Source organism: Prunus persica, chromosome G1, assembly GCF_000346465.2.
Source record: "Prunus persica cultivar Lovell chromosome G1, Prunus_persica_NCBIv2, whole genome shotgun sequence".
NCBI lineage: Eukaryota > Viridiplantae > Streptophyta > Magnoliopsida > Rosales > Rosaceae > Prunus > Prunus persica.
Genome location: NC_034009.1, coordinates 19,903,468 through 19,924,043, shown reverse-complemented (window position 1 = coordinate 19,924,043; position 20,576 = coordinate 19,903,468). Strand labels below are relative to the sequence as shown.

General features: G+C 37.3%; 3 protein-coding genes across 6 annotated transcripts; 2 read left to right on the top strand and 1 right to left on the bottom strand.

Moving 5' to 3' along the window:
- LOC109950044 lies at positions 1,121-3,530 on the top strand. Of its 2 annotated transcripts, XM_020567581.1 has the most exons (4): positions 1,121-1,398; positions 2,284-2,347; positions 2,565-2,621; positions 3,342-3,530. In XM_020567581.1, the coding sequence occupies exons 1-4, from the start codon at positions 1,234-1,236 to the stop codon at positions 3,380-3,382; spliced, it is 327 nt and encodes a 108-aa protein (XP_020423170.1). In that variant the 5' UTR covers positions 1,121-1,233; the 3' UTR covers positions 3,383-3,530. The 2 variants fall into 2 exon arrangements, with proteins under 2 accessions (XP_020423170.1, XP_020423175.1); XM_020567586.1 differs by lacking the exon at positions 2,565-2,621.
- On the top strand, positions 3,362-10,335 carry LOC18789683 (pentatricopeptide repeat-containing protein At1g62350). 2 transcript variants are annotated; one of them, XM_020567576.1, is made up of 4 exons: positions 3,362-3,402; positions 6,701-7,174; positions 8,534-8,920; positions 9,858-10,335. In XM_020567576.1, the coding sequence occupies exons 2-4, from the start codon at positions 6,842-6,844 to the stop codon at positions 9,882-9,884; spliced, it is 747 nt and encodes a 248-aa protein (XP_020423165.1). In that variant the 5' UTR covers positions 3,362-3,402; positions 6,701-6,841; the 3' UTR covers positions 9,885-10,335. The 2 variants fall into 2 exon arrangements, with proteins under 2 accessions (XP_020423165.1, XP_007223738.2); XM_007223676.2 differs by lacking the exon at positions 3,362-3,402 and having other exon boundaries at positions 5,150-7,174.
- Positions 10,674-17,683, bottom strand: LOC18790979 (GTPase-activating protein GYP1). Of its 2 annotated transcripts, none has more exons than XM_007223178.2 (10): positions 17,456-17,667; positions 16,336-16,489; positions 16,049-16,232; positions 15,649-15,719; positions 14,808-14,945; positions 14,630-14,721; positions 13,611-13,882; positions 12,242-12,327; positions 11,947-12,048; positions 10,674-11,117 (listed from the first exon to the last, which is right to left on the bottom strand). In XM_007223178.2, exons 1-10 carry the CDS (start codon positions 17,566-17,568, stop codon positions 10,956-10,958), a joined length of 1,374 nt encoding a protein of 457 aa, XP_007223240.1. In that variant the 5' UTR covers positions 17,569-17,667; the 3' UTR covers positions 10,674-10,955. The 2 variants fall into 2 exon arrangements, with proteins under 2 accessions (XP_007223240.1, XP_020423146.1); XM_020567557.1 differs by lacking the exon at positions 10,674-11,117 and adding an exon at positions 11,124-11,268 and having other exon boundaries at positions 17,456-17,683.

Below are 20,576 nucleotides of genomic sequence, written 5' to 3'. Positions count from 1 at the left end.
CCTCCACCCTTAGATTAGATCCAAGGGTGAGTGACCACAAACTCCTTGGACTACAAGGGTCCAGAAAAGCAGGAATATATATATATACAGATCTGATCTCTTGGACTATAGGGGTCCAAGAGATTTGTGGTCACTCACCGTTGGATATAAATTCAACGGTTCACTCACTTTTACACTCTTTTTAAGAAACTTTTTTGAACCATTGGATTAATATCCAACGGTGGGTGACCACAATCTCTTGGACTCATGTGGTCCAAGAGATCGAGACTATATATATATATATATTCTTGGAAAAGGTCCACATTTTTTCCCTCTTCTTTGTGGGATTTTACACTTTGATTCAGATGTTATTGATTAGTTTGATATTTATTGCAAATTCAATTTCGAGAAATTATAGAATACTATAGCAGTATGGTCACGTGAGTACATGTATTATAATATGGGTGGACGATATGGTTTATTTTTCCCTCTTTTAAGGAATAATATCAATAAATATCCACTTATATTATAATACGTTTATAAGATGTAACATCTGACCGTGCTATCATAGTATACTATAATCACTCATTAAATTCCTGTCTAAAACTTTATAGTTCAATATTTTATGAGTTTCTTTATTTATTTGCTGATTTTTTGTGTAATCATCATTTTTCTGAATTATAATAATAATAAAAGAAAATTTATTTGAAAGAGTCACTTTTTGTTTTCTTATTTGTCTTTGTTTTAATACCTACGATATTTGGGAGGGGGGAATCGAATCCAAGACTTCAGATGCATGTGTAAATGTTGTTAACCATTTGAGCCACAAGACTTGTAGCCTCTATAAGTTCTGTAATAACCCAAAATAAAATATCTAAAAAGAAATATAATATCTAAAAAGTAGGATTAATATCTTCTAGCAAAAAGACAATTTTGCCCTCGCATTATTTAATAGAGAAAAAGTTGACTTTTTGATCGGGAAAGAATTTGGCAATTCCGCTTATGCCGTTGCGTAGAGCACGGCGAAACGAGTCCGTAGACACGGAGTAGACTCGAATCGGAGTTTTAACGAAGAAAATACGGTCAAAATACCGCGAAGGGCAAAACGGTAATTTGGACAAAAGTCAGATTTTTATTTCTTTCTCCCTTCTCTCTCCTCTCTCTCTCTCTCTCTCTCCTCCCATCGCGCGCAAGCCGTGCGCCCTCCTCCCTTCCAGCGCCTCCCGTCGCCACCACAGGGCACGCCGATCTCCGATGTTGGTACCACCAGCTTCGTCTCGTCGCCGCCGTCATGCCCCGACCCTTCGCCGCACCTGCACCGGCCGGAGCTCGCCGGAAACTGGACGAGAATCGGCGGTTTTCACCCGAACTTCATCTCCTTCGTTCTCCTTCGTTTCTCAACCAAATCGTTCGAGTAAGGTATGGATTCTCAGCTATTTTTCGTGCTCTAACTGATGGTTGGCTGGGTTTTGATCGATTTCACCTCTAGATCACTCGATTTTCAACTTGAAAATTGGTCGAACTTCGGCTGCCGTGATCGGCCATTTTCGGCCACTTTTTGGGGTATGTCCAAGAACAAAAGTGACTCCAAATGGGGTGTTTTACCTAGGATAGGAGTTTGGAGTCTTGGTTCCGAGTTTTTCCGGCAACCCATAATCGCTTTGGACACCCAATCTGCCTGCGCATGTGGCGGCGCGTGCGCGAGGGTGGTGGAGTAACTCTGGGCAGTTTTGAGATCCTCGTGTAGTCACGAGCGCGTAGGATTTCGCGGATCTCGATTCGAAGTCCGTTTGAGCCCCGAACAGATTTTCCATATCGCACGATCCTTGGGTGCAGTGTCGTCTAATTGTCGGATCGCACTGAATTTTGGATATGTCGGTCTACATGATTCCAGGATCGTGTAGGATTCGACGGATTGCAAATCGGAGTCCCGGATACTCCGAAATCGTGAACCCTGGGGCTAGGGTTTGGATTTTAAGCGATAACGCGATTCTGGCCAATCCGACCGTCCGTTTCGGACCGAATTCGCGGAACATGGTTCCTTCTTTATGAGGAACCTTTAGAGAAGCCCAGATTGGCCATCGGAGACCGTGGAACCACGGGGTCCCGGATCGGCCGGTCTGGTGGTTTATCGCTTAGCTAAGCATCGGGTCTTCCAAAAATGATCTAAGAGCCTAAAAAGCTAATGTAGACATAGGAGTAACTTGAAACGAGTGCACGTACTTCTAGGAGCCGGGGGCAGGGTGTTTAATTTAAATTCTTTTTATTCAGCAGTTTATTGATTTACTATTCATGGTTAATCAGGCACCAGAAGTCCAGGCGACCCGCAGGAGGGACCTTCGAAGGGTCCAGTTAGCTCGGACCATCAGTGAGTGGACTTTCTTTCATGATTGATTTTATATAAATGATTTATATAAACAAGTTTACTTAAATGATTTTATATTGATTTTATATAAATAAGCTTTTATAAATGAGTTTATTTGGATAAGTTTTATGAACTGTTTCCTTTAAGCATGATTTGTACGGTTTAGTACTTTGATCTACGTGATGCTTAATTTCTGAAGCTCTAGTAATATAAAAAGCAGAGTTTGAGAACTTTACCAGAGGAGATAGCAGCAAAGCTTCAGATTTACCGAGATGCAGTGAGTTATTAGATTTTTCTTAAAATAGTTTATTTTAAAACCACCGTGTACCCATTTATCTTTGGTGATTACCCACAATCGGACCGATGTCTACGGACATCCAGTCTGATTTCAGTTACGTCAGTGCACTTGACTTTGCCTCACGAGTTTCGGGGACGCTCGGACTGTGAGTGCCAGGATTTGCGGCTCGGCAGACTTGGTGTCCCGAGACCTGCCAGGATTGCGGCTCGGCTGACTTTGTGTCCCCGAGACCTGCCAGGATTGCGGATCAGGCTGACTACGGTCCCCTGTATCTTGCCAGAGCGGCTCGAGTCGACTTGGTGTCATCGAGACCTGCCGGCGGATTAGGCTGATCATAGTCCCCTGATTTCGCCAGTTTGCGGCTCGGGTAGACTGCGTGGCGCCCGAGACCTGCCAGGGGAATTGACGGACTTACAGGGGTACTTCTAGGTGGTACTTTTAAAGGAATTTCAGTGTTTTATGAAATTATTGTTTTCAGAAAATTTTATATCAGTTTTCTTAACATTCGTGCCGTTTATTATCTATATATATATACATATACGTATACCTGTTGATTTACATGCTTTATATATTTGATTGCCGATGAACTTTAGATTTACATACATAATTATTTTGACTACGGGGGTTATTATGTTTATAAACTAGTTTGAGAACATTCTTTTTGTCCACTCACATTTTCAACATGTTTTTCGCCCCCAGGCTGTAGAAGTGCGCAGGATCCACCACCGGGCAATTCCTAGCTTCCGCGCCATCAAATCAGGTAGAGTTTTGTAGAAAAGCCCTTGGAACTCTGTAAACTTTAGAAAATTCTCTGATATCTAGTTGAAACTGAAAAACTGGAGTTGAGATCTGTTATTTGAGATATTCTGGCAGTTGGTGTGGATTTAATTGATTGTTTAACAGGTGGAAAACTTTGGGTTTGGTCAAAATTCAGGGGAAACTCTGCCGAGTTTTCGGCAGAAGTCTAAGGGACATTTTAAAAAAATTTTGAAACGAAAAGGGTAAAAAGGTCTTTTGTGCCCGACATTCACCAGGTGTCGGACACGCATAGGACTTGGCTCGAATTTCAAAGCGAAAATTGGGTCGGGTCCTGTCAAGTTCGATATCCATTGCAATTCAATTCCCATCCAAGATTCTGTCTAGAATAAATGTTTACATATCTCATCACATGATTATAAAGGAATTAGAAAGAAATTTGATCTTATCTTTTAGAGTGCTGCTAAACGAACCCTAAAATTAACTGAGTACACCCTACTACTAAAATATTTATTGAATTACTAATTTACCCTAATATAAAATGACCAAAAAAGATATATTGAATTGAAAAACAAATATAATTTTAATAAGTACACCCTACTCACCATATTCAACCCTAATGAAAAGGCCTAAGCAAGAAAAATGCTTCCCTGATTCCAACCATTATGAGACTTGTTAATGTTCAACAAAATTTAGGGTACTGAGGAAGCGAAAGAACCATGTTGAGAAACCTGTTGAGAATGAAATAGGCTTCTGACCCCAGAAAAAGCAAGAGCAAACCCAAGGAAGTTTGGGTGAATGAGGGGTTGTCGATAGGGCTTTCTTCTAGGAGGGATGATTGTGAGCTTCCTAACGATTGTAACTCTATTAGCATATCCTTTTTTTGGGTCAAAACATCAGGGAAATTTATTAAAGATGAATAAGATTGTTTACCTCACTACCCATGCTGGACCTGCTTGATCCCAGACCTAATCACCACCCATCCTAGAAACATAGGATGCCAACTCATGTGCAGCTCTATTGCAGTGTCATCTGTGAAAGAAAACACCGCTTGGCTAATTAAACTGTTGAACTAAAACATGAATATCAAATAGGGTGTTGTGTGATAGAGTTCATTAGGGTGTACTAAGGGTATTTTGGTAGTGAAATAAGGTGTACTTAGTTAATTTTATATTTTGATTCAAATATTAGGGTGTACTTAGATCATATGGTGTACTCAGTTAATTTTAGGGTTCGTTTAGCAGCACTCATCTTTTAAATTGCAATGAATATCAACACTGAAAACGAAAATTGGAATTAACTTTTATTTTTTCAGTAAGGCTACTCTTACCACATTTGTATACCACATCTATCACATAAGATGATATGAGAATGTGATATACAAATGTGGTAAAAGTAATATTTACTCATTAATTTAACTTCTTTTTTTCTTTTATAATTTATTGACACTTGTTGAGGCCCAAAAAATCCAAGGCAGGGCCCAAATATATTTCTAGCTCAGTATGACACCTAATTTGGAAAGAAACTCAACTTGGGTAAGCAAGAGTTCATCATATACGCTTGCACACATGCCACGCCAAGCAAATAAGCAACACGCCACGCTACAAGCTTAAATGGGCCCAAGCCACGCGAATGCCTGAGGCTTGCTGAGCGGGTCGTGGTATGGATGGTTACGAGCATTCACGAGGCCCATTGATGGGCCAAGAAGTTGAAGTTTTGGGCTTCTTGGGAGCACCAAAACTCAAGCCCATTTCTTAAGCCCAAACATATGGGTAAGCATGAGAGAGAAAAAGTGGCTCAATAGCTTAGGAAAATATCCAATGGCTTGTAAACACTTGGAGAAATTCCACATCAGCCAAAATATCCAGCACCTTAATCAAATAGGTTGTTTCCAGCAGCTTGAGCAAACTCACAGGCCGCTGGAAACAAAATACGAATAGCCTAGCCCAACATCGTGGAAAATATCCAGCATCTCTGTTAAAACAAGATCGAAGCCAAACCATCAAAACCAAGCAAACCCATGTGCTAATCACCCTTTTGACTAGCACCCTTACCCATTCTTTCCTCTTCAAGCTTTGGTGAGAAAACAAGAAGAAAAAGTGGGTGACGCCTCACCCACGTGGAGGAGTCCAGCTGCATGAGGACCTTGGAACCCCAAAAAGCTGCGTGCCTATGTGTTCAAGCTATGGAAATTTCACCAAACAAGATTAAATGGAAGAAAGTGAAGAAAAAAAGGAAGGAGGCTTGACAAAATTAAGGTTTCCAGCGTCTATAAAAGGGGGCACTTTCTACCCTGCAAAAACAACAGATCGATGGCAAGCATCCCCTCTGAACCCTTTAATTTTATGCTTTGTTCTTCCATCTTCTTCCTCTCTCTCTCAAAACCCACATCGAGAGAAAGCAAGCATCAACCTCTCATCCTTGGAACCTTTCGATTTCAAGCCATGTAATTCCATTGATTCCCTTTTTCTCTTCCATCAAGCCATTACAGAGCAGTCGAGCAAGCTTATTCTCTAACTACTGGAAACATCAAGCCCAAGTACCTCACCTTTTATCTCATTCTTCTTTATCCTAAGCAACACACATCCAGAGAGCAAGCTTCATCTCTCATCCCAGAAACCTATGCAATTTTGAACCTCATTCCTCTATCTTCTCCCATTTTCTCCTCTAGTAAATCATTTTAGAGCTTGACAAAGTTTTCGTCAAGCTGCCGGAAACTACTCAACACACCCATTGTTATTCCCCAATCTCTCTCTCTTCAACGAATCCTTTTAGAATCCCTTCCCTCTTGCCTTAAAACCTCTGTTTCTCATAGGAAATCGTAGCTCTCTCTCTCTCTCTCTCTCTCTCTCTCTCATGCTAAACTCATGAATACTCAGCTCCCATGCCGCAAGCTTTTTATGCAAAGCTAAGAATTTATCTGTAAGCGATTGTTGGTTTCATTGGTAAAGAAGACCAAGGTGTTTCCTAAGGCTCAGCTACCCTTTCGAAACACTCTTGGGGTCTGATTCTTAAACTCGAGGGCAATTTCATACATTTGGCTCTTTACAGCATCTCAGCCCCATCTGTAGCTACTGGAATGAAAAAACCCCTACAACACTTTTTAATTGTGATATGAAAATATGATAAGAGTAGCATTATTTTTTATTTTTTATTTTTATTTTTTATGGAGGCAAAAAACCAAATTTCTTGGGTTTGATTGTTAGTGTTGCCCTTTGGAAGTTTGAGAAACACTTGTATTTTATTATTCCGGCCAAATAAATTATGACACGTGTGATAACATAAACTCCCATATGAGCCAGGATAGCAAAGTGGCAACCAAAAATATAAAAACCAAAGTTGCAACCGAGTTTTTCTCTTGGAGTTTGGGTGGAAGGTTTCTTAAACCTCAACGACCTCGCTCCACAGTCTACAGGAATACAACACCTTCCACGGAAGCTCTCATGAGTTCTATCAAATTCCATATTCCTCAACTGGGTTTCAAGAAAAACTACCCAGAACCCCACCTACGCTATCGTTTGGCGTTACCTTCTTCTTCTTCAACCCCAAGCCACATCGTCTGTGGCCTCAGAGGGGGACCAAGAAAGCCTTTATGGAGGTCAAGGGTGCTCTCAACTGAAGCCATTCAGGCAGTTCAATCTCTAAAGCTTTCCAAATCAAACCCATCAAAGCTCGAGCAGGTTATGGGCGGTAGGCTCTCCAGGCTCTTGAAAGCTGACTTGTTAGACGCCTTGGCTGAGTTGCAGAGACAAAATGAAGTGGAATTAGCGCTCAAGGTTAGGGTTCTTCCCTTTGGTCATCATCTCTCTTGCGCCATGTTTAGAAACTTTATAAAAGAAAACGTTTGGCAAAATTACCCTTTACAATTTGGATTGTTATTGTTGTGCATAAACGACTAAACAGGATACCAAATCATCAAGAGCAGGTTTGATAATCTTTTTGGCTTTTGGGGTTTGGGAAATAAGTGAGAGGGTATGCTCTCAGCGGCACTAAAAGTAAATTTGAGAAAATTATGACCACAAGTCCAATTATATGGAATTTATGGATTTCTTCACACCAGCAAATGACTTTTTATTCTGAAGTTCAATGAACTATGGTTTTGTGATCAGATATGAATAACTGAATGTTGATTGTTGTGAGTATATCTTTGGATATATTAGTCTGTTCATAAGGATTTGAATTACGTGATGGATAGTTTTGTTGTCAAAGGATGTATCTTTTTCATTCTGCTTAGGATATTCTAAAGAATATCAAAAGTTATTAATCCATAAGTGCTTTCTAAATGATGCTGAAAGGAAAAGGAAGATGAAATTTTCTTACTTTTTCTAATTTGAATAACGCAATGCTTTTCTGGTTACGGTTCTGATTATAATTCAAAGTCCTTATTTTACTACTTAATTTGGGATGAAATAAAGGAGAAAAATGGTTTGTCTCCTGCTTTTTGCCACTTTCACAGCTTCAGATTTTCTTAATGTAACTTATAACAGTCACATAGTTTTTTTTGAGGCATGAATAAGAAACAAGCCCTTTGCTGCCAATTCTGGCTGCTCATTCAACCAGGTTGGAATGTTTAGTTAGTTTGAAAAGTGCATGATGTAATTAAATTGTAGTTCTATACAATTAACAATCCTGTAACGGCTAGTTTGTAAGTTTCAGAATTTCTGACTCCAGTTATGAAAACTGTAAAACTAAGGGTTCGTTTTGTGATCATTTCGTTTTTAGTTTCCATTTTTTGGCTAGAGATAGAGGGGAACTGTATGAAGCAATGAGACATGAAGGGGGTGGTGCGAGAGAGGATTGAGAAAATAAAGGAGAATGTAGGAAACAAAAACTCGAAAATGAAAACAACTTAAATTTATATATATTTTTTTCATTTTTTAGTTTTCAGTTTTCATCTTACGCACCATTTCACAAGCATTTCTTTCACATCCTCCCACCATCCTTCTTCATCTCTCCGTTCTCCTATATATTTTCCCTCCATCTCTAACAAAAAATGCAAACTAAAAACAAAATGGTCACAAAGCAAGCTCTAAGTTGTCAACTACTTTATTATAATGTTTTCTATGATAATGGTTGAATATTGTTATTTTCAACTTGAGATGTTATATGTTATCTGAACTGGAATCAGGCTTTAGGTCTTCAAATTTGTGCGGGAGGAAGTATGGTATAAGCCAGATCTATCATTATACTGTAGCATGATCCTATTGTTGGGAAAGAACAAACTGATTGAAATGGCTGAAGAGCTTTTCTCTGGATTAAAGGAAGAAGGATTAGAGTATGACACTAGGGCTTTTACTGAGATGATTGGAGCTTATATACAAGTGGGTATGACCGAAAAGGCAATGGAAACATATGAGTTGATGAAGGCATCAGGTTGTGCGCCAGATAAATTAACGTTTACAATATTGATTAGAAACCTTGAGAAGGTTGGAGAAGAAGAATTGGCGGCTCACATAAAGAAATATTGTGCTGAATATGTAGATTCTCCTGAGAAATTCTTTGAAGAAGTTGAAAGAAAACATGTAAGTGTTCAAATAGTTATGTTCTGACCTTGTCCATAATATATGAATATGTTGTTTTGGGGTTAATGAGATAGAATCGTCTGTTGTTAAGGGTGTCTGCAGTGAATTTGTGATAGTTATTTTCTTGTAATCTCCATCTTAAGTAATAAAATTTCATGCCTTCATCATCTGGAAATGCAGGCCAGAGGCCAATCAAGTTCATATTTAGTGTTCTGCAGTAAATGTTGTTTTTTAATCACTTTCTATTACCATTTCAATTGTAAATCTTGGGACGCACAGAGGCTGAGTACATCACAGATGAAGTAGGCTATATACTGCAATAACATTATATTCCTGGCTTCTAGTATCAATGTATCCAATGTATAAAGTCACTCTAGTTCCTTGCAAAGAATTTTGATTCCTTGGTTCTAAAGAAATCCTAGTACAAGCATGTTATAAAAGGAGATAAAATAAACAAAGGGTACTTGATTTCCTCACTCATGTGATCTATGTTAGGGAAACTAGTTGTTGTGGATGTCATGTTGGTTAAAAGTAGGGTAAGGCCATCTCTTAGCATTTTTCAAAGTGGAATGTGAGCAATTTTAAACTTCATTGGAAGTTGTTAATCTTATATTTGGCTGCCTATCATTAGAAACGTATCTATCAATGATACAAGTAGTTTTATGTTTTCTCTTTATAGGAGACGTACTTCTGATCAGTGTGTAAATCCATGACCATTGGAAAAATTCTTCAAATAGAGTCCCAGTAGAATCTAGCTTTAACTGGATAAATTTGTGCTTCTTACATATTGTTCATTTTAGTATGAAAAATGTGGAAATATTTAAGGAGCATATGACACTTTAAATGCATTTCCTATGAAATTTAGTTCATCCATCTATTTAGAATTTTACATTTTAAGTATCTGACTGCTCCATTTATTATTAATTTATTACTGCAGAGGACGAGATCGTTCAATCTTGTTTGATAATTTCCCGCTCTTGGGACTGCAAATATCGGGTCTGTTGACAGTGGTATTACCAGTACAGAAAGATGGTAGGTCAGTCGCTTGCTCGCCTGCGTGTGGACGAATTCCTAGTCGTTGATGCATTGTGGACCACTGACCTTAGTAATGCTCATGTGAGGAACTAGAGAAAATGGTTTAACAAATTGTTTTTTGTAATTTATCATAAGGCAGCATGTTCAGAAGCCTTTTTCGGGCTATTGCGTTCGTATTAGGGAAAATTGATTTAAGATCTATAGAGTACAACCTCCTAGCAGAACAATTTTGTGATTATATATCTTGTTCACTACATATGGTTGTGCAATAAATTCGGATTATGAAAATATTGCATGCTTGTCATCCAAGTAGAGCAAACGAAGACAATTTGGATGTATCATATATGGCAATATTGCATGCCTTTCCTCACCTTCCTCTCCCTCCCATTCAGTGACAAATTGACTGAACATAACTGGTAATCAGCAAATTAAGTTTTGTTTGTTATATGGAATCTGAGGTTATAGGCAAGAGGAGGTTTTTATTTTATTATTTTTTGTATTCCTTTTTCTTCTTCTCCCTCTCTTTCTTTTTAATGGATCTGTAATTGTATTTTTAAAATTTCAAGAAGGAATTACGAAGGGAGTGCTCTTAAGCCCTTTAGATTTTGAGTCTCACAGGTCTATGCGGAGAAAAAAGCAAACCCAGCCACCAGTGTGCAGGGTGCACAAGGGATTGTATCAGGATTTGCAGGCAGTTTATTAACATTTATAGAAAGCATTGGGTCACAAATTCCATCAGCTCCATTCAAAGAAAGAAGAGTACATAATAATACATCATTTTTCTTTTTCCTCCACTGATCAAAGCCAAATTCTACAACGAAATGCTTGAAAATGCAAATATTACAGACACCTGATACTATATGGGCAAGGCCCTCCACCATAACAGAAACCATTGTAATAAAACCAAATTAAGATCAGAAAAAGGGACAACAAAATGAAGAAGAAAAAAACAAGCAAACAAACAAATTACAAAGCCGCTAATAGATATTACAAATTCCTTTTAGTTGGCTAAATGGCTAGGAGAGCTATTGAACATACTGTGCCACATGAAAGCTCTTGAAAGCACCATCTCTAGCTCTTGGTGAGTCCAGTTATTAGTTGGAAGGTGTTGAAGAAACATAACCAACTCTTGGAAATCAAGCTTCTGAAGCTTATCCGACCACTGAATCAAATAATAGTGCTTTTTAAGTTATTGACATCCACTTCAACCAAAAAGAAAAAACAAGCAATTTCAGCTGACCACGCAATAACAGAAAGGCAGTCATTCCTCATGCATAATACACAGAGCCAGAGAATACAGCCATTCAGATTCTCTGCAGTCAAATTAACCCAAGCACAACAAACGTAGTAAAGAAATAAATAAGTTGTTGCACCCACCGAATAAGCATAGTATATACGTGCAGAAACAATCTGGAGAGAAGGCAAACATGGGCCAGGAAAATTAGCAGAAAAGCCAATAAAAGGCGACCTTTCCCTGAGCCTCCCAGTCAACATTAAAAACATCATGCATGGTATTGCAGGAAATTGGTAGTTTGTGGGGCCTGACGTTTTTGTTCCACACATAACCATTCCCAGATTCTAAGACATGAAAGAAACTTGAAAAAGGAAAAAGAAAAAGAAAGAAGAGCACCAAAATGGTCACTTCAATGATAAACAAGAATGCACCCACTATTTCTGTTAATGGAAAGTAGTGCACAGTATATTTCTTCAGTTTTGAATAAGTTGGATGCCATGAATGTTATTCAGAAAAATCTTTAAAACAATCTATAAGGTGTCAAAGCATTATAATAGATTTCTTCCATAACCAAAGCTGAGAAAGGTATGTCAAACATATTAATTAGCTTAGACCCCCCATAGTTTACCGAAGGCAAAGAAAACACATTGTTAATGCACAAATAAATCAACAGATGCATATTCTTACCACAGCTAATACATCCAAACATGTAACCAAGGAAATTATATCCTTTCAAAGGCAAGAATTTCTATCTTACCGTTAAAAGAAAACTGGCAAATATATACACAAGGAAGTCTGGCAATGCATCTCCTTCAGCAAGATAAGTATCCCATAGGCGAGTAATAAGATGGAAAGGAATCTGAGCAGGATAAAGAAAAAATTGCCATTAGCTTTGCAATAAATGACAAAACCACAACGTTGTGACCAAATTTCACTTAGAAACATTCTTAGCTACCCAATAACCTTAGGGTGACATTGTCCATAATATATGAATATCGTTAAAACAGGGAAATCTACAGAAATGTATGCAGAAAAGATCTTTAGGATCACACCTCACGTATTAAAAGACAGTTGAACCAGCGGAAAGCAAATTGAAGAAATTCTAGCCCTTGCTCCTCCATGTGTGTAGATACCGGTTCTAGTACAGTAAGAATAAATCGTAAGTATACACATGAAGGATAATTGTAAAACTTCGACAGGTTTCTCTTCTAAATAAGAAACATCCCTAGAAATATACTTTCAAGAATTCACATTTACCGATTAAAGAATCCTCCTTGCTACAATAAAAATGTGTACCAAAATTTTATTGCATCAGGTGGAGAATTGGAAAAACAGTAAATGCAAAGAAATTACCTCAAAATCTTTATAACATATAATAGCCAACCCCAAATTTAGCCTGATGCATGCCTCTACCCTCAATGGTGAATAATGTGTTTAAAGGACTGTGGATCAATTTTCTTAAAGTATCCTGTGGGCTTTGTGTCTTTCACTGAAACTGTTTAGGGAAATGAGTAAGCTGGGTTATTCCAAGATACATTCTTTCTCTTCTTTGCAAGAAGGATAAAGTGGCAGAAAGGTTGAAGAAAGCCAAAGTTATGTAGGGTTGCATGGTCCTCACTGTGTTCTGGGTATTTTGGCTGCAGAGAAGCAAAATGATTTTTGAAGTTCTAGCCCTTTCGCTGGCATATAGGCCCAAAGGAGAGTTCTATATTAGCTCTCTTTTGGCATCTGTTTCCACAGAAATTAGGGGCTTATCTTTGGTTAAATTGGCAAGCATCAGATGTTCATGTTTTGGTTGGGTCTGTTTTAACAATACATAGTTCTTGTAACTTTGTTTTGTTGTTTCCGTGAAGTTTGTTATGGTCACTATTCCGTAATTCTATTGTTTATCCGCTATAAAATAGGTACAGTTTTCAAAATAAATAATAATATAGAAGCATACATTTTAGTATAATGTTTGCGGATTTAACACAAGTACTGAATTTCCTTTCATGAATTCCTATATGTTCAGAATGCTCCACTCTTTAGCCAGAATCCTACATATGTGAAGTCATGCCTGCCATACCCATCTCTAGACCACTCTACCACCCTTTAATTACTCTCTATTGACAACATAACCTACGCCCCAGCAACACAACCAACTCTTTCTCAACTACCCTACAGGAATTGGAGCCTTTTGCCTTGGCTCCCTCATTCGCCACTGGTTATTCGTAAGTCCTAATATGCATAAAGAAAAGCAATGAGACTTCCATATTGAAAACTATGACAGAGGAAAATATTTAATTCTACAAATAATTTAGAGAAATATTCAGCAAAATTAATGAAAATGCATCTTGTAAGTCCATACAAAATTTAAGTATCAGTTCATGTAGAAAAAAAGGTGCAAGAAAGAGAAACTAAAAACAGAGAAATGGGGGTTACCATCAATCCGCCTGACCACTTCCTTTAGCTTAAACACAAGCCTCTGGATTCCTGGCTGGGCAAATGTGTAATGGTCTTGCATACCATCAAGTAATTTTGATAGGCACCAATAGCAATCAGCCTCTATGATAGATATTTTATCAGGAGACAGATCAGAGATTGACCAACTATCCACACTCCCTTCTAAGTATTCTGATAAGAAAACGACTAGAAAGGGAGTAACAAGGTCATTTATTCCCTGAACATATCCACTCGCAGGATGTCTAATGGCCCTGAAAGACATTAGGAAAAGCAACTTGAAAAAACATCCTAATAATCATAAGAACTACATAAATTGAGAAAAAATAACTCAAAATAGTGGCATCTTGAAACCATGCTCCATATCTCAATCAAATTTTTAAAAGCTAAATTACTGGAACCCGATTTCTGCTCAACCAACTAGTCATTCTAGCATAATAAGTATTGGCATAATCTTGTCACTTTGATAAGTAAACATTATGACTCACTCTGTCAACTTATGGTCCACATCTAAGGAAAACACTTACCATCCAAAACTGATGGAATAAAACTAGAACCTTAAAATGTCCTGATCATAATATTCGATAGTAGTGCAGATGTATGTACATATATGTTCAGTTAACTGACATGTTGAGAATCAGGCCCCATGTTTCCCAGCTCTCTAAACGTACAGTGTCAATACAATCAAGCCGCAAAAATATAGTGTAGAGAATACATTGCAACATAATTACCCAAGTGTTTAATGAACCAAAGGCCTTTGGATGAACACAACCACTAGGACAATTGGACAAAAACATAAAAGACAAAGGTCAAACATATCAAAACTGGTAAATCTGTTGGAGAACTATCAAGACATTTTATTTTATTTTGGGGGGGCAGGGGTTGTTGTTGGCAAGTCCTGTTAGGTTAACAAAAAAAAAAAATTCCACATTAATGCAATATTTCTCTCTTCCTGACATGAACACATACGGAATAAACAAGGACATGTATAGTATTTTAACCATGTGTAAAGGATGCGTTCCAAGGATTTCTGGACTTGAGCTTGCTGAAAAAAAGATACATCTGGCACAGTTCTAGGGCAATCGACAGCAATCTAATAAGGATAAAGAAGCAATTGTCAAAGCCACGAAGCACGAATTACACTAAGCAGGTAGGCAGTGTGGGTAAAATTTAAAACACCTGGCGAAGCATGTTTATCTCATCATCTGAACGCTCAGTATCTGGAATGTCATAATACTGGGAAACACAGTCAAGATACTCAAGGCGCTTCCTTTTCAGAACTCCCCCCCTTCTATCTGAATTAGGTGGTGCATATCCCTGTTGTCAGTTCATGTTTAATTTCAAACAAGCAACAATGTTTACCAGATGAAAAAAAATCCCAGGTCATTAAAATGGCTGATAAAAATAAACTCCTTTTATAGGAAATGATACTATCTTGAACAAGTTCTCTAGAACTTCCATTTCAATTACCAAAAAGAATAAAACAAAAAAATATATTAATAAACGGAAAAAATAAATAAATAAAAGGTTTCTAGAAAAAGTGAAGAAAAAAAACAGATGCATAAAACCTCAAGTTCAAAGCATGGGCGGAACAATGGACACCCAGGGTGCACTTGACAACTCTGACCTAGCTGCAGGCATGGATGGTTGCAATAAACAAAACCACAGAACTACAGAAGGCAATACAAAGTAAACTAAACCTAGTGGACCATAAGGAGAACCTTGCACCTTCTATGTCCATAATGCTCCCTCTCACAAGGTTTGCACAAAACCAATGGCTTTTTTGGGATTCTTCACTTTTGTGGAGCTTTACAAGGACATGCCTTTGCGAGCCTATTATACTATATGCAAGCCATACAAAGTGGATAATTTTCATGTAATGCCCACCCTACTTGAAATCCTTCTAGCAGTCCAATAGGAAATAACATGACAGCTAAATTCTTTGGTTGAATACTATCCAATGACTAAAATTCTAAAACTTTCAATGTTAATCTTAAAAGTATCAAAGCATCAAGCTTACCAAAAGAAGTCTCCATACATCAGGTCGCATATATGGTGGTATGCCACTCCAAGCCAACTCACGCAACTTCTCTACACAAACCATAGAAAATTAAATTTTTGAAAAGAAAAAGGAAAAGGAAATAAAAGATACAGAGCTTGGTTAGCAACAAACAAAATTTGTGGAGGTAATAGATATATCAAAAGAGTAACAATAACAAGTGTGCAAATTTAGATCACATGATGAGGTTGGCCAGTGATCATGAAGATTGGGTTATACAAAAATGTAAAGCTCCTAAGCAAGAAACAAGACCCAGAACATATTCTAACAGTTACAAGCACGACCCTGCTGGTATAACTATAATTTCATCAAATTGAAGGGAGAAAAGAAAGGGGAAAGAGTAATGACTTAGTCATTATACCCAGTATGACTGTTGTCCCTGAAAGGACCTTTGTGAACTTTATAATTCTTGCAGAATCAGTAGCTCTAGCACCCATGGTGGATTTTTGTGCTTCTTTGGAAGTATTCTCAATATTTGAGGTTGATGAATTTAGGCCATTTGAATTTGCATTATTGCTTGGCTTGTTCGGGTTCTGCACTTCTTCCTGTGTTAGAAGTAAAAACCAAGCTGTTACATTCTCAGTTAATACTTTATAGCAAATACTATGATATGGAAATTTATTACAGAAAAGATATATCAAAATAAACCTCTAGGTCCTTGGACATGCGATCACTTGTTTCAGCATCATTGTATGAGAAGCTCCTTTCATAATTTGGAGAGTGCTCTTGTATGTTTGACTGATCTAGTGGGTCTGATCTACTCAGTAACACTTTACCAGGAATACTACGCCCTTTGAGCAACCTAGAAAGCATGACAAATAAACCAAGACAGACATAAAAAATTAGATATTTAGCAAATTTTAGGACAATACATCACATTTGTTTTGTCCAGAAGGACATTTAGTAACTGAAGCACACAACAGAACCACAAGACTTCCTGATATGCTATCAAAAGAGCTCTGGGTTGCTTCACTTTGTGACACAAACTAATAATAACCAAAAGTTTTATGAGAAATTTTGACACACATTAAGGATTCATGCGAACTTCTATAACCACTGATACTGCAGATATCAGACAGAACATTATACCAAATGTACCTAAAATCTAAATCCAGAGCTCATGGAAAGTGCAGGACTGGGACAAAATAAATGCAAAAATTACTGAAGAACTGAACCATAGTTCTAAAACTAAATATAATAAATGGCACAAATGAGTAAATCTGAGACACCCAAGTACGTACTTCTTAGTCAGGAAAATAAACCCAGAAATAATCGAATTTACTGTCACCAATTTTCAGCTACATGACATCAATTTAAGGTTACGCCTATACAATGGGTAAACAAGAAAACTAAGCACAATAAGCAGGATCAAACTGCGAATTACCAATTAAATTAATATAGTCTGATTGCATCTGTTGTCCCCATTTTCTCATCAACCAAACAGAACAGAGTATTAATGAATAATTCAATTTAAGCACAGTAATCTCACAAATCACAGAATTTTTTCTACTGATTTACATAATAAATCGAAATCACCAAAACCCGTAGTCATTTTCTCAATCACCTTGTAGAATTGGAGAGAAATAAGCTATATTTTACGAGTGTGAGATAAACAGTCGAATTATGAAAGTCTAATAGTTATGTATAAGATAGAAGCTTTTGCTCAATGGGTTTTCAAATCTGAGGAAAATCATAAATTAGGAGAAAACAAACTATAAATTTAAAATGAAAATAAAAAAGAGAAACTGTTGGGAACAGGGATTGGTACCCTTGAACATTTCGGAGGGTTTGGTTGAATCTTGAATCCAGGGTTGAGAAAGCACTTTCTTTCTTGGAGTTGTTTTCTTCACTGTTGTAGCTTTGGCTGCTGTTGTTCTTCATGGTTGCTCTACAATGACCATTCTTCTCTTCTTCTCTGTGCTTGCTAGTCCTTTAGTCTCAGCTCTGACCAGTCACCATATAAATAATTTTAAAAATATAAATATAAATAATAATAAAAAGCCAAACAAAACCCAAAAAAAAAAAAAGTCATGAGATTCACAAAACTATAGGTTTCGTTTTTTAGGGGGCGTTTACTATCCTATTGAAATAGAGAATTCAAAAACTTTGATTTTTCTTAAAAACAAGAAGTTCTTAAATCTATTTTTAAGATTCAAAAACTTGTTTGGTATGCAACTTGAAAACTGTTTTCAAATCTTAAAAATTTGAGAACTTGTGAGTCGTTAGAAAAAAAATTGAAAAAACAGATATTTTTTGTTCTTAATAATATGGTGTTATTTAGTTGTTCTTGAGTTTGAGTTTCTAAAAATATGACTACCAAACATGTTTTCTTTGTTTTGGATTCAAAGTCTATTTTTGAGTTTAAAAAGTTGAATTCAAGTTGAATACCAAACAAGCTTATGTTTTTATTTTTTTCATTTGTGGTTCTTAACATTAATATGTGTGCGCACAAGTCGTACTCAAAGTTAATATGTGTGCATCACATGTCTTTTTATTTACTTTTTGTGTTTTTAACAAAAGAATTCATAAAAAGAATTAATAAATATAGGTGAGGCTACCCAAGGGGTTACAAATGAAGCAAAATTTTATAGTAAGGGTGCCATATATGGACCCCTCATGTGGACCTTCGTATTTGTCACACATGATCATTTCAATAAACTTAAGTGAAGTTACTATTCAGATTAATCATGTGGCTAATATGAAGGTCCACATCTATGGTCCATATATGACACCCTTATCATAGAATGACGCTACAAATCAATGCCTCGCTAAGCCTGTCCATAGGGCCCGAGCTAACCCAATAGTTAAACAACGGGCCTGAGCTAAGCCTTCCATATTACTGGGCTAGGCCAGCCATGTCCCAAAAAATGGGTTCGAGTTCAAGTAGCCCATCTGCATAATTATTTACATCCATTTGGGTCTAAGTTCACACATGTTTTATTCTCATGCTACGTGCTAATTTGTATGTCACAAACTTCTATCTTCATAAATTTTGTACATAAATAACTACATATGCACATGTCATGAATACATGTAGATATCCATTTCTATACAATCATCAAAAATAAGAAGAAAAAAAAAGGTGGTATCAACCTCTCAAGCAAGACAATAATTAGAAGCTATGACTATAGAGAGAAAATTGAATGACTATTATTCATTCCTATAACCCAAAACATTCTAGTCCATTTTTCTGTCTTGCTGTTCTATTTTCACTAGTAATAGAATGAGCGGCAATTGAAGCTCTTATATCATGTAATCATCTTGACACCATTTCTTATCATCTCGTTTCATAGAGGATGGCAAAATATTCCAATAAACACAGCTTGAGAGACTGGATAGACATGAAACAATCGAACTAATTGTAGAGATTTAGAAGATTTAAGAGTTCAAATTTATGTTATTAAGGAGCAAAACAAAACGACATAAATAGATATGTATTATGAATTATCAAGCACATAAAGCAGTTTGGTTTAGTGCATCTTATGAGAAGAACAGAAAACACAAACACAATTACCAATTTGGAGCAACCGACCAATCTTGGGGAAAACAAACAGAAAACTCCAAACAAAATTAATTTCAATTTAGTGGGTTCCCAAATTGAACTATATAATAATAGTTATCAATCAAGCATCGGGATGTCGCTTGCTTATGATAATAATTATAAAAGGGGTAGATTGTAATAACCTGATCCTAAATTAATATTTAATTATTAATTTATTCAAATAAAAGACTATTTTATCCCTTGAATATTTTAATGGTTTAAAAGTTGATTTTTTGTTCGGGAAGGAATATGGGATTCTAGTTATACCATTGCGTAGAGCATGTCGAGATGAGTCCGTAGACACATACTGGGCTCAAATTGGAGTTATATTGAAGAAGTTACGATCAAAGGAAGTCCAGTGGCACAATCGTAAGTTTTGCGAAGTCAGTTTTTAAAAACCAGAAACCTCTCTCACGCAGAACCCTCTTTCTCTCTCCTCTGTTCATAAATAGCCACGACCTCTGTGGCTTCCGACAGCATTTTCAGCCACGAAATTGATCCCATTCTCTTCGTCTCTCTCTCCTCTTCATATCCATACCAATTTTCAGCCCCCAAACCCAAGGAATTAAACCCATAATTCGAGCCAATGTGAGCCCAAAAATGGGCTGTTTCAAACAGTGGCCACCGACGCTTTTTTCGGCCAACTCTGGCCACCACCCGCCACCAAATCACTTCCAAAACACTCTCCTACCTTCCTTATGTGATTTCCTTCAAAGACCCGAACCAATTTCAAGTAGAAATTGTTAAATCCAAACCCAAAACTTTCTAGGTTTTTCAAACACAAAATTGTTCGTTCGACGCCTTTAACGGAGGAATTGTCTTGGAGCAAAGGTATAAAGTTACTCCCCTTGATGTGCTTGATCTGTAGGTATGAATATTGGCCGATGGTTTGGAGTTTTCCTACCACCAGAAAATTTCTCTACAGCCGTCGGCGGTTGCGGCGCGTCTGCGGGGTGTCAAGGTTGGGTTTTGATTCTAAAATGATCCCCACGTCATCCTAAGCATGATGGTATGCTCAGATTTCAATTTGGTTACCGTTTGACTGTTGATCGGATATCGCATATTAGGAGTTATCCAGGTTCGATATGTTCCAACCTTTGGATCGACTTCATTTTCAAATATGTTGATCTAGGAACTTCTAGGATCATGTAGAAAATTCGCAGATTGAGAATCGGAGTCGTGGATACTCCGATTCAATCATTCAAAGTTTAAGTAAACGGTAACTGTCCGATCGTGCGATCACGAGCGATCTGACCGTTCGATTCGGACCAAACTTTCAGGGCATGTTTAGTAAAGTGTGTTGAAACTATAGGAACTCTCGAATTGGTAATCAGAGGTCATGTACTCC

Excerpts from the sequence above, each read along its gene's own strand:
- LOC18790979 (XM_007223178.2), bottom strand. The coding sequence starts at position 17,568 with ATGAAGAACAACAGCAGCCAAAGCTACAACAGTGAAGAAAACAACTCC. Across the intron at positions 16,233-16,335 it reads GCATGTCCAAGGACCTAGAG|GAAGAAGTGCAGAACCCGAA; the intron begins GTTTATTTTGAT and ends CTTCTAACACAG. Across the intron at positions 14,722-14,807 it reads AGATAAACATGCTTCGCCAG|ATTGCTGTCGATTGCCCTAG; the intron begins GTGTTTTAAATT and ends TATCCTTATTAG.
- LOC109950044 (XM_020567581.1), top strand. The coding sequence starts at position 1,234 with ATGTTGGTACCACCAGCTTCGTCTCGTCGCCGCCGTCATGCCCCGACC. Across the intron at positions 1,399-2,283 it reads AACCAAATCGTTCGAGTAAG|GCACCAGAAGTCCAGGCGAC; the intron begins GTATGGATTCTC and ends ATGGTTAATCAG. Across the intron at positions 2,622-3,341 it reads TTCAGATTTACCGAGATGCA|GCTGTAGAAGTGCGCAGGAT; the intron begins GTGAGTTATTAG and ends TTTCGCCCCCAG.
- LOC18789683 (XM_007223676.2), top strand. The coding sequence starts at position 6,692 with ATGAGCCAGGATAGCAAAGTGGCAACCAAAAATATAAAAACCAAAGTT. Across the intron at positions 7,175-8,533 it reads AAGTGGAATTAGCGCTCAAG|GTCTTCAAATTTGTGCGGGA; the intron begins GTTAGGGTTCTT and ends ATCAGGCTTTAG. Across the intron at positions 8,921-9,857 it reads AAGAAGTTGAAAGAAAACAT|AGGACGAGATCGTTCAATCT; the intron begins GTAAGTGTTCAA and ends TTATTACTGCAG.